The 13052-nt window shown below is 43.5% G+C and overlaps 1 protein-coding gene across 31 annotated transcripts in view; it reads right to left on the bottom strand.

The window, feature by feature from the left end:
* MAPK8IP3 (mitogen-activated protein kinase 8 interacting protein 3) overlaps positions 1-13052 on the bottom strand; it is a 70735-nt gene that overhangs the window by 6997 nt on the left and 50686 nt on the right. For 21 of the 31 annotated variants that reach the window (XM_040591133.1, XM_040591146.1, XM_040591134.1 and 18 more), the window contains 14 exons: positions 12565-12621; positions 11919-12089; positions 10173-10332; positions 9240-9335; positions 7657-7818; positions 6561-6726; positions 5917-6102; positions 5120-5306; positions 4198-4320; positions 3837-3917; positions 3258-3325; positions 1669-1817; positions 673-844; positions 442-555 (listed from right to left, as the gene is read on the bottom strand). In XM_040591133.1, coding sequence (XP_040447067.1) covers positions 442-555; positions 673-844; positions 1669-1817; positions 3258-3325; positions 3837-3917; positions 4198-4320; positions 5120-5306; positions 5917-6102; positions 6561-6726; positions 7657-7818; positions 9240-9335; positions 10173-10332; positions 11919-12089; positions 12565-12621 — 1892 coding nt within the window. The remainder of the gene's footprint in view (positions 1-441; positions 556-672; positions 845-1668; positions 1818-3257; positions 3326-3836; positions 3918-4197; positions 4321-5119; positions 5307-5916; positions 6103-6560; positions 6727-7656; positions 7819-9239; positions 9336-10172; positions 10333-11918; positions 12090-12564; positions 12622-13052) is intronic. The other 10 variants (XM_040591145.1, XM_040591151.1, XM_040591149.1 and 7 more) reach the window with 1 other exon arrangement.

Below are 13052 nucleotides of genomic sequence, written 5' to 3'. Positions count from 1 at the left end.
TTTCCAGAAGCTACAGAATCAGTTCACATGAGTCTGCTCTGTCAAGGTCACGCTCAAAAAGAAGACTGTACAGATGGTAGAGATGTCATTGGTCCCCCAAGAAGGAAACAGCTTCAACTGAACTGAAATTGACAGCAACAAATACCTATTTGGTTTTAAACAGGTTAAATCCATTCAACCAAACATTTCCTTAATAAGGAAAAGTTAAACAAAGTTCAGGGTTTCTCATACCCAGGGCTCTTTTCTCTGAACACTGCAATGATCAAAGGCATGTCAGGTTCAGGGTAAAAATGGCTGGAAAGCATTAGCCTGCCTGCCAGAGCCATCCACCATGCCACACAAATAATATGCAGAAGCATCTTTTTTTTTTTTTTTTTTCTTTTTTTTTTTTTTTGGGGGGGGGGGCGGGGCACAGGAGTATCTCCAATAAATGCCACTTACTCTCAGTCAGTGGAATGGAGATGACGACACCGTTCCCTGTCCCTACCCAGAGGCGGTTGCCAGCAATGAGCAGAGCTGTAATCCGCACGAACGAGAAGCCCAGCTTTCCAGTGCCTAGTAAGCATGCACAAGAGTTGGAGAGTCAGTTACAACTTTGGGCAAGGTCTGCTAACAAATTTTGATTGATCTCACTAAGCAACAGACCACTTACTGACGGTCTCTACTCCTCACCTAGCATCTTGCTGACGTAAGGCTCAATGTCGACATCTTGCAGATGTTGATGGCTGTGGGCATGGTAAAGCCTCAGAGTGGAGTCCAGGCGGATAGAAACCCATACTCCATCTCCAATCCATGCCAGCTGTCGCACCTGACTCTCCCGCCGAGGATGGGCATCAAAAGATTTCTGAAATGCCAAATGGGTGGACCAACATGAGTTCAGAAAAGCTTTGCAATTATCTACTCATATACTCCATTTTCCTCAACTGAGATCACTTCACAGCTCTTGGAGAAAATGTGTTGATACCAGCTGACCTGCAAAGTCCAAAATCCCTTGCTTGAAATGGTAAGTTGTACAGCAGTTCTGCAGAGATCACGGTCTTTGCAGACCACTTCAGGAGCAAGAACATTTAGAAACCAAGAGCTTTCAGGGTGCTTGGTAGAAAAGGAAAACACACAACTCCAGTTTAAGTTCCACAGATCAAACTGCCTTGGCTCACTGATGTGAACTTCACATTCAGCACTTCTCCCTTTGGTTAGAACTATTCCGAGCACTGTCAGATAGGTTTGTACAAACACCACTGTATTGAATTTCAACCAAAAGGCTCTAAATGTCATTTTTTTTTCCTTAGGCAAGTGGTATCGCTGGGGCCTGCTAGCTGTACTCTTCCTTTGTGCCACAGTGCCCGCAGATGAAGTCTCAGACCACATACGAAGGGCAGCTGTAAAGCACGCATGTACATTTGTACAGTATGTGGCCTCATAGGCTCGCTAGTGATGGCAAAGAAAGTGCTCAGATTAGACGTAACTAAAGATTTAAGCTCTCTGAAAGGGATGAAAGAATAAATACCACCCTGGCAGACCAGGTCATGATATGACCCAGATTGACAGTTCGGGTCCTACAGTCAGCAAGGACAATACAGAGGTTCTGCATTTCTGCAGCATGAAACAGCTGTAAGAATAAACACAAGACAAGCACGTGCATGCATATACACACGTTTTCTCTCTTACCTCAATCTGCATTGTCTTAGGTTGGATAACATGGATTTTGTTCTTGTAGCCACACCAGACTCTATCATACACAACAGCCATGCAGCGGATGGAATGGTGAGTGTGACCAAGGTCCATTAGGTGGTAATTACTGAGATCCCACTGACCATCTAAGGTGAAAAACAAGTGCGGAAAAAAGCATCTCCTTCGTGACATGTCAGTACACAAATAGAATCATCTACTTTTCCATATATATCTAGGTATACAGGCTCAGCTAATACTCAAATGCTCATTTTGGTTGTGTCTGTGAACTTCCCATGAATCCATACCACTACTCTGGGTACAGCCTTATCCTTACGAAACATACGACAATAAAGTTTAGTTTGGTGGGCTGAAAGCTCTCCAAATCAGGCTAATTTAAACATCCTTTTATTGTAATGAAGCAAACAGATTTCTTTAACATGTACAAGAACCGTAGGGGAAGAAGAAAGACAGCCTAACAAGATTATGCAGAAACTTGAAAGGAAACGGATCGTACAGTTCTTGTGGTGAGGCTTCCTCATATCCCAGACAGACAACTCCTCCTAAGTGTCAAATCCAGGATAAGGACTCAGATCTCCCTTTTCTCATGCTTATTTTCTAGCTAACCAGGCAGGTACTGTGTCCTTCACAGAGGGTGGCCTCTGTGTCATGAAGCTTTATTCTATTTCTGATGGGAACGATTTTTATCAGTGGTCAGGCCTGAACTCATGACAGAAGCTGAATCAAAACTTAAGACTGCACAAAACCATTGATCTCTGTATTTCCGCATAATGGATAAACTGCTATTCAATGAACACCTAAGGGACTTACATTTGCATGTTAAGAACAGTTAGCAAATTCCCATGTACTTTCAGGTATGAACACAGCTCAGAAACAGCTCAAGTCATAGGGAAACAAAACCTACTACAGTGAAGAGGACAAGAAATACAGAATTCAAAAATATCTTGAACTGGCAGGATTAAGGCATGTCAGATTACTCAGATGTCTCCTTTTTGCAACAAGAAAAACTGGCCAAGCATAATGCAAAGGTGACATTTGTTTGGGATTTCCAGACTTCCAGAGCATCCCAGCTCTGCCTGCTGTGTATGCAGTTATCAGTTCCACTTACTTACTTAGAGAGTCCAGCTTCTCTAGGAAGCAACAGGTCTATTCGCAACTACACAGACGATCTGCTCAGGTACAGCCTGTGCTGCGTGGAGCATCCTGTGCATCCCTGTTACCGCTGACTTGTGAATCCGTAGTAACACCAACATGGCCCAAATGCCTTAAACTTACCAAGCATGCCTCAAACAGCTGCACAGCACATGCATTCCTGAAAGTGTTGCATTTACTCTGCATGTGCTACACAGGACATCCACACATGGGTTTTTGTTCACAAAAGCTCAGGAAATGGTATTAAAGTATACCTTAAATGTTTTAGGATGATTACATATGTATAATAGCTATGCATTTCAATTGTGTTTGTACTCTAGCAAGCCAGCACCTTTCCTTCTTGACTCAGAATAGCATTTAATCCATTAGTACACCTTCAGCAAAGTTTGGTTTTCTGTTATTATATTGATTCTTACCTTCTCCCCGGTGGAATATGGCTAGTGTTCCATCTGCCAGAGCAACAAGGACCCTCCCTTTCACATGCCTGAAATCACAGAAAAGTAAATACTTAAAAAAGTCTGTAGAACTAAGGGACTAACAGCTTCTTTCTGAAATACACACACGCCGTCTTTATGCTCTCTCTACAATTCCCATTCAGTTTAGCACTTGCAGAAACATCCTGCAAGGGCCGATGGTCATACATCTTACCTTTGTTGTAGTAACATCATCCATACATTTCCTGTTGAGGTCAACTTCTTCACACTACAAACTCCATTAATTTCAAGAAATTCCACGTAACTACACCCCCTTTTCTCCTCCTGATACCGCTAATCTCATTTAGCACCTCTTTCACTGAATTGGGTCAGGTCTGCAGTTAAGCAGGAAAATGGCTCAGCATGAGGCTTTCAAATAAACAAAAACCTTGGAAAACTCCTGAAACCAATGCACATAGAAGAGCAAAGAAAAAGATGACTGACAAGAGCTGTTACCCCCATCTAAAATATCACTCGGGCACTGAACCTTCCCCTTCGTTGTCTCTTGGCATGCACACTTACACTAGACTCAGTACAGAGTCCTTCAGCTTTATCGAATGCAGACACTTCTTCCAGTTGGATACAGCTGAGTGCACATAAAGCCTGTGAGAAAGGAAAAATTGGGGAGGGTTAGCAGCAAGACTCCACACCTTGAGCCTGACTAGGCTTGACTCTTTTCTTCTGGTAGAAAAGGCAACGATTGGGTAAGAAAGTGAGGTTAAACCCCTGTGCCTATTACAATGAGCTGAGGGCTCAGGGCAACAATGAGCAATGAAAACCTACTCTTAGGAACAACAAGTGAACTTAAGGTGTGCAGACACGGAAAGTGGAGCCCAGAGAACAGAGGTAACAGAGGTTATCTGCCAGCCCCAGGGGAACCTACCAGCCGTTCTGTGCTCCCAGCCACATGGTGGGGGCAGCACTGGTGCAAGTCCCAGCAGCATCCCCATTCAACTCCTGATCTGGCAGTGTTGTGCTTGACTCTGTCTTCAGCTGACCATTCTCCCTGATGAGGCAAAAGAACACTGTTAAAGGCTTTAGTAGCAGCAACGCACAGAATGCCCATCTACGCTCAAAGGCTGGCATTCACAAGTAGGTAAGGGCCCCTGCATACACAAATCGCTTCCTCCTCGTCAGTGGTTTTGAATTGCTTGACTCCTGAATCCGCAATTTGTAAAACTTCCTTTTTCCCCCACCAATACAAATAACAAGCACTTCAAATGTACAGAACTTAACTTAGTGTCTGGCAGTACTATCACATAAACAGTATTTTCTCTGTCCATTTCCCGCTTCAACAAAGACGGCTTAGAACAACTTGGTTGTTCAGGAGCAATCTGTCTCCAAGACTTCCACCTTGCTCCTCAGGCATCACATCAGACTCATTTGCCTTAAGAATTTTTGGATGGTGAATATGCTGTCTTCATTATCTTTACAGCACAGTAGAGGTAGCACTAGAATAAATCAATCACTGTTTTTATACATGAATCAGTAAACTCCTTTGGTAAGAATATCAAGTGTTCATGTACTTTGGAAGATCAGTCTTAACAGCAGGTCTGAATTCATACCAAGAGATCAAATATTTGCACTTAAAACAGCTGACACAGTCTGCTGCAGGCTGAACCATGTTTATTTTCCTTTAATTTCTTTCTCTCCCCATTATCTCATTGGTAATACTATCTGGGCACAAAACTGAAAAAGGTTTGCTACTTTATAGAAGATTAGGCTGGTTCTCATATCAAAAAGCTTACGAAAACAGAGCTGATTGATAAATAACTGAACTGGCACTGTGGCCCCTGACTGCCTACCCGTTCTGCCTAAGAGGCGCCTGTGCAGGGACTGGATCGGTAAACACGTGCTCCGTGAGGGGCCCAGGCCTGGCCTGAGCAGGCTCTGCCTCGCTTGTACCGTTCTCTGGTACCTCCATAGCTTCTGTTGCCTCTTCAGTGGACTGGGACTGGTTGATCTTCCCATTGCAGACAGCCGCCACCTCACCTAAAAGACAAAAGAACAGTGGGAGATGTACTGGAGAACGAGCTAGTAAGTTAGCTATACAGGAATCAGTCAAGTTTTTAATTTATCCTTCCTTGCCAAATTCAATCAAGCCCTGAGCCTGCACCACAGACAGCAAATCTAGAGTTTTCTGCTTGGATCAGGAAGAGAAGCTATTTTAAAGTGAGGCACAGCCTGTGGCCAGCAAAACATCAGAAATTCTCCAGGGCTTCCCACTACAGTATGGAGTCAGCAAGGGCATCGCTACGGTTTTCATACGGACTTAACTGACTTCACAAGAAGACATGGTTCAGAGGAGAAAGCAGTAAGAACAGAAGCCATTGTAGCAGGGCAAACATATCACCTGTCCAAAATACTCTGCTGTATGACCCCCACCAACAAGGCTGCAGAACGTGGATCACTCAAAGAGAAAAGGAGGGCTCTAAAGAGAACTGTGCCAAAAGTGCCTTTGGTCTTCCTCTACCACATTAAGAAACTTGTTTACTTTTGAAGTATTTAACTCAGGTACAGAAGGATGCAGCTCTAAGACCGTAAGCTTGTATGGGACCAGCTATAATTGGGCTACCATTAAGTTTCATGTCCCAAAACTTACTCTGTCCCTTGTCCAGCACAGGTGTGTCACCACGCGAGGAACAGTTGCTTCGTGGCACATTGCAGCGGGTCGCACAGCCCACCAGAGTGATCCCTGCCAAGACACCATCTGTTCCAGACGACTCTTCAGGATTTACATCTCCCTCCAGAAAGATCTCGCCTGGAGGATAATCACTCTCACTGGCCGCTGAAGGGCAAAGAACAGATTCTCCCATAAATCTAGCTGTCACTGCTAATTTAAATGTTATTCCTGAGGTAACCATAGGGATGGAAGATCTGACCCTCACTCATGGTTCACTGCCCTGGGGAGGCACCGCAGCATCAGGCAACATCATGGTGAATGCCTTCATCCCTAGCGTCAACATCCAGGCCAGCTACAGAGCCCTCCCAAACCTGGGCAAGGCTTGCTCTTGCTCCCAAGAACCATCCTTTACGTGCCAAAGGAACAACTTACTACATGTTCAACAGTCAGGGATCTCCATGGAAGGGTCCTATGGGAAGGCAAAATCTGAATTATGGTTTTGAGGGACAATTACAGAATGCAGGAGGGTCCAAGGGTTAGTTATGAAGTGAGGACACTACATTTGTCACTCCTTAGTGGAGCAGGTAACCCTGTGCAGATCAAAGTGCTTGCGACCCACTTACCAGGGATGCTGGAGATGCAGAGCACATGAGCATTGCAGACAGTGAATTGGTCCACCACTGTGCCAGGCTGATTGGCATCGATAATTACAACTTTACTTGTTGACAGCGTACTAGTGAGGATCCAGACACGACTGGATGTGGCATCCATTTCATGGAGCTCCTTTGCCTTCAGGAGAGCAAACAGACAGGCATAATCAGTGCTCCTCTCAGATCAGACTGAACGTATTAATGCTTGGCAACATTTACACACGCAAATAGCGCAATGCCGGCTTCAAAGAACCAAGTGTCTTCCTAAAGATGCAAATAAACAATATGAACTATGCATATTGCATTCACATTGCCACACTAGTATCTGCAACACTGGCCAATAAGCCTATTTGGCTCCTTAGGGTTAGAGGAGTTTGACCATTAAATTATCTTCTGAGATGTCTGTCTAATGTATCACGGAGCATTCACTTCAGACAGGAGACCATGGAGCTGGGACGCACTCAACCTACCAGCTTAAGCAAGCTGATCTCAGAAGACTTGTAAGGCAGCAGTGTAAGACAGCTGTGGGAAAAAAACCCCACACACCAGAAAGAATAAAACATTGTGTTATTATATGTAAATTACAGCTTTGTTCTATAAAAAAAAACCCAAACCCAATGCCTAAGACTACTAAAAACCAGCTGGAATAAATCTCGAGAGCTCCAACTCCTGAACCAAACAGACTCGTGGACCCCGCTACTACGTCTACTTTCTTTTTAACAAAGCTTTGCCTGAATTTATGTATTATTTTTTAAATTTACTGTGATGAGGGCTCCATAATCTTCCTAGAAACCTCATCAAGTAAATTACCCTTATTAGGATTTTTTTCAAAATTCCAAACGTTTCAAAAGTAGAAGTTAGAAAATTTTATCCTGAGTGATCCATCCCAAATCACACAGAAAGTTACGGAAGAGCCAGAATACCACAACCCTGTCCCACAAGACAATGTCTCAGAAGTACAAAGAGTATTACATAGCATAGCACAAAGGTACTGAGAAAGGGGGCATGTCAGGGATGGAATTAGAAAGAACACTGGTGGGGAAAAAAGAAATCCATTTTCTTTCCTGACCTTCTTCTTTTCAGGAGATGTATGGCTACTTTTGTTGTTTTCGCCTTCCACTTCCCTATCACAGGTGAGGGGATCACGTCCAGGATCCAATTTCTGCCCGTTCCCAGGGTCCTGCTCCAAAGGTCTCCATCCCGTGAGATTGACTCCAGCTGCACACCACAGCTAAGGAACAGAAACAGGAATCTTAAACTAAGAATTCTGGAGGCTCCAGGCTCGCTCTAAAATCAGGTGCCTTTGTGGACAACTGTGGACACATGTGAAACACCAGAAATACTGACTTGGAAACAATGGATCTTGTTGATTTCTACTAGAAGACGTAGTCAGATTTGATGGAGGTAAGATAAAGGTTCTCTGAACCCTAGTGAAAATCACTGTTTTTTTAACAGATGTGACTGGAAATTGTAAAGAAAATAAAGATAGTAAATTGAGTGCGTAACTGAATACAGGCTTCTGAAATGTCCTCAGTTTTTCTGACTGCGGAGTTCCTAAGTCATTGTAGCAAAGCAAGCAGGACATGGCATATGTTACTAGCCCAGGACACACGAAGCAGTACTGCTTAACTGAAATCGACAGCCACTGCTGGGCTGAGGATATGCATTCAGTGCATTCCTGTTCCCTAGTCCTCATCCCACCCCTTGCACTCTTCTGCTTCCTCACACACTCCTTTGCCCAAAAATCAGTGTCTGATCTTAGAGAGCCATTTAAAGAAACAGACAGGAAAAAAATGAAGTCACACACACACACACAAAAAAAAAGTCTACTGGTTTAGTTCCCTACCTAACAAGTGTAGAGTGAAAGAAGCACACTGCGTATTTTCTGAAATTAAATCTAACTAACCTTCTATGAGCTATTTCCAGGTAGTTTTTTAGGAAAATACTGCGAACAGGACTACAGAAACAAATACTGGATTTATCAAAAATCATAAAGCAAAGATGCTCAACACAATAATATCCGAAGATTACACCAACCCTCTAAAAACAACTAATAGCATCAGAATTTTCTTACAACTTAAACACCACAATGACATAAATGTGCTTCCCTGTAGAGAGATGACCATCTATTCTTAACCACAATTCTGCTCAAAATATTCTAGTATCGACACAGCTTCACAAAAATCCACTCTAGATAATTTTGGCCTGTTACCGGTGAGTCCTGGTCAACAGCGGAAACTAAGAAAACATGATGAAATGCATTTTTACATTCCCCTACTCATCTTTATGAATTTTTATATTGTTTTGCGTTATACCATAAGGAGCCTTAGCAAAAGCCTTATAAGCATAGAATTTTGCTAATAATATTGAAGAGTTGTCCCAAAAAAAAGCGTAGTTGTAAGACAGAAGTATGGAATCTGGCAAACACAATCAGCTGAGAATATGTCCTTACAGAGAGGGGCACTTTCCCCTATGTACACCAGAAGCCACCACTCAAAAAAACGGGAAGCAGAAGACAGAATTTGGAATATATAATGTAAAAAAACCCCAACCAAACAGACTGTTGTAAAAATTGCACATCTATAGACCAAAATTCTTTGCTTATCCCATGTCCCCCTTCTGGACTGGAATGGTTCGCAGAGACAATGTTACCTTCATGGTCGGGTCCTTCTCTACAAGGGGGCGGCAATAGACAGGTACGGGGACGTTTTTCATGCGGGTGTCTTCCTGCCCACCATTGGGACTCAGCTGTAGGGAAGAGAGGCACAAAGCTGTAAACGCCGAGTTATGGTAAATGAGATGTAACCAATGTGGCAGAACCAAACTTGTTAGCCTCAGAGCTGCGTGCTGCTGAGGCTTCATCTCACATCTTGGGTGAAGAGTCCCTACGGGGATGGGAGCAGACTACCTGAGAGACTGCCTCTCTCACCGTGATACGGTGCCCCCGTTATGGTCACCAGAGGCTACACGCTGCACTGCTGACAGAGAAAGGGTTGTTAACGGATGCTCCCTGCAAGGAAGTCAGAACGCTGGTGTTCCTTTTCCATCACGGCCTGAAACTCATCCACTTTCAAGTCACACTGCAAGTCTCCTTCTTCCAGGCAGTCTTTGACCAGTCAATTGAGCCACAGGCCAACAAATGAGGCTGATGACATTTGACTTCGCATTACTGCTGGGGAGAAGCAGGAGCAAACTGCACTGCATTTGAGTTTTACGCTAAACAATTGGTAAAGTTCTCAAAAGTATCAATGAAATATCTAATGTACCAGCCCAATTATAATAACAAAGGAAATAAAAACAAGCACTGGGCTCTGGACAAGGAAGCTTAATTACTTTTGGTTTAGGGTAGGTTCTTTCAGAACCTTCATGCAAAGGAACGCCCCCTCCATTGACTTTGGTGGAAATAAAGAAAACATTATTTTGAGCTGTGCCTACAATTATCAGCCAAAGAAAACATGCATATCATATCTCTAAATGAGATATTTAGGGACTAAGGCTAAGGTTACCAGTGGGAGAGTTAGGTCTTCACTGGTTGCACTGGGAGGGACAACGTGCCCTCAGCCTGTCCGGAGACTGATCCCCTACCTGTTTGTATTTGGCAGGGAGGCTCCAGCCACAGGCCTGCAATCGCCCGTCATCGTTCCGTACGTGCTCCCGGACCTGGCGGTACTGCTCCCGTTTCTGCTCCCGACGCGCTGAGGACGTACAGTCACTGAGGAGAGAAGAAACAGCGTCACTTCCCAACCTATGGTTAAAAACAGAAGCTGAAGGTTAACGGAACATTACCGTAGCAGCGGGAGGAAACATAAAGCAAACCAAATCCATCTTTGAAAACAGATGCAGGAAATTGGAAGATAGAAAGCTCTGTTAAGAAGACAATACTGGCATCCCTAATCTTTTAACTCCCTGTTACCTGAGCGATGTGGCAGGCCAAATCATTGTCTTCTGTGCTGCAGTGCTCCACAAGGCCTTCAGAAACAGGGAAGCAACCTTCCGTAAGGCCTACGAATCTATGAGATTACACTGATTTTTGCTTTGCAGTTACAATTTACTGATCTAATGTCTCCACCAGGAAGGCATTTTGAGTTCTTCCCCTCTTCATTACAGTCAACTATTTATTTTTCTGTCCGTTTTAAAGCTTTCTCTGCTGACAAGGGAAATATGCATTAAGTGCTGTTGAAACGGCTGGTTTCAACAGAACAACTCCAGCTTTGCACTGGCAAAGGTTAAAAGAAAAATTGATCTGTGAGCTCTTAAGATATGTTTTAATATAAACAAAGGCTGTTTGAATATCAGTTCCAGCTCTCAATAGGTTTTAAAAGTATCATTCCAAGTACAAACAACATCAGCAAAAAAATCCAATCTAAATCAAAAAGCCCTACACACACACATAATGACATATATACTTAAAATAAAAATAACCCCCTGCTAAAACAAAACATCTCCCTCCAAAAGCTCCCTGGGGAGAGGGTGAAACAGCTTCTGGCAGCGATTAGTCACATCATCTAATGTATTGCTGAAAAGCATTCAGACACCACACAATGACTGTGATAATGTAGTCAGATAAAAAGAACATAATATAGGCAGTGGGTATCTACAAAATACAAATTTACCCTTCTAAAGATAATCTCTCTTCTCCTGATCTAGCACCTTTCCAACAAATCCTTCTTACAGCAGAAGTTATAATACTTTACTATCACATTCTCCAAAGTCCTTCCACAAAAACATACCACAGATGAAACTGCATAACCTCGTAAGGGCAGCACGCATTTTAAAGTCAAGTAAAGCACAGAAAAGTTTTCTCCCTTCATGTAGGAGACATAAAGAACATGGAGAAGACTCTGCAGTAACAACACCTAGAGACTCTTTTTAAAGCATGGTTAAGATTAAACCCAAATATTGTACCTAAACGTGCTGTTGAGAGAACTTTGGTCTTCACCTAAATTCTCTGTCAACAGGGTTGGGCAAGACATTCCGTCCCACTGCCCCAGTGTTGCCATCACACTCTACCACAAAAGCCCTACTTCATTCCATCACACAGTCTGCAAACGTGTTGCAGAATGAGGACTGAGGCCAACTCAAGCCTAGAGCGGGGTCCCTGCTGAGATGAACCATCATGGCCTAGAAAGCCATGGCAGTGATGTTTAGGGAAGACAAAGTTTGCAGAGCTCATCGACGTGGTAAATAAGTGAAAGATCAGGGATATAAACCACAAGAGACAGAAACGCATTAACACCACAGACTCTTTTTTTAGAGCTGAAAACAGCTTATTTCAAGAAAAGATGCTATTTTGGAGAGCTACAGGGGGACCTGGCTTAGCACACAACTCACTCTTCAGGGAAGAACTCCAGGGTGCGGCTGCCGGAGGAGATCTGGCACATGGTGTGACTGCGACGCTGGCTGAACCCTGCTGTTGTTGGAGACTTGTAGTGGATGTTCACAGATGGGTAGGTCCTCTTGGCTGGCGGGGGACTCGAGGAGGAGCTGAACAGACGGCTGAAGCTAGGGACAGAAGGCCAACAAGTAAGAGAAAAGGTGCCTGGGGAGACAACACACCATAGATTCACAACAGGGGAAGCAAGAGGTAGGCAACTAGGGGCTGTAAACCCTTCCTGAAAACTGCCCTGCTTTAAACACGGAGCTAAGTCCTCAGTTTGATTGACATAAGGTGTTTTTAGCTTTCAGAAACAGATACTTTCTGAAAACAGCCCTTTATTAAAACTGATTGGGAGTGTATGTATCTTTCCACTCCAGAATACCCGTGAACTTTTTCAGCGTGTAAAACAAAACCAATGCAAATGTTCAAATCTGATTTTAACTTCACTACGGACAAAGGAAGCTCTTGAAGGCAAAAAGGTTCAGCTAACACTTCTAATTGATCTTTCATTAATATCAGAGTCTATTAAGTTGCTGTCTAAAGCAGAAATGGCAACACTTCCCCTTCTCTTAATCTTACACAAACCACCAAAGAACTTACAACTGCCAGATGGTGGATTTCTTCTTCTCCTGGACGGACGGGTGCTCACGGGAAGCTCTAAGGACAGACACAACAGAAGCAAGTAAATTTCAGCATCTCTGCCAACCCAAGTTTCTGCCAACCAGAAGGCCGCTTCCATCAGGGAAGCCATGTCAAAATTCAGAATTCATTCTAACATGTTTCAAAACACAGCACATGAAGTGACATGCACTGGTCTTTAGTGTAAGCACACCCAATTGCTTTATGTTTCAATGTTGACATGAAGGACAAGTAAGTGTGTTCAATTTGAAGTTTTATCACTCCCTGCAACATTATCATTGCCAGAGTACCAGTCTGCTAACTATAAACCCCTCCATTATACTCACTTCAAGCCATATTGATTAGAAGCAAGCACAGCTTCTCCTAGCTTAATTAGCACACAAGAAACAACTGCCCAGCGTTTCCAAATAACAACGGAAACTTGAGATTTGCAGCCCAGGTTCAGGAAT

This window comes from Falco naumanni, chromosome 4 (genome assembly GCF_017639655.2).
Source record: "Falco naumanni isolate bFalNau1 chromosome 4, bFalNau1.pat, whole genome shotgun sequence".
NCBI classification, from domain to species: Eukaryota; Metazoa; Chordata; class Aves; order Falconiformes; family Falconidae; genus Falco; species Falco naumanni.
The sequence above is the reverse complement of the archived record's forward strand: the minus strand, read 5'-3'. Positions and strand labels throughout refer to the sequence as shown.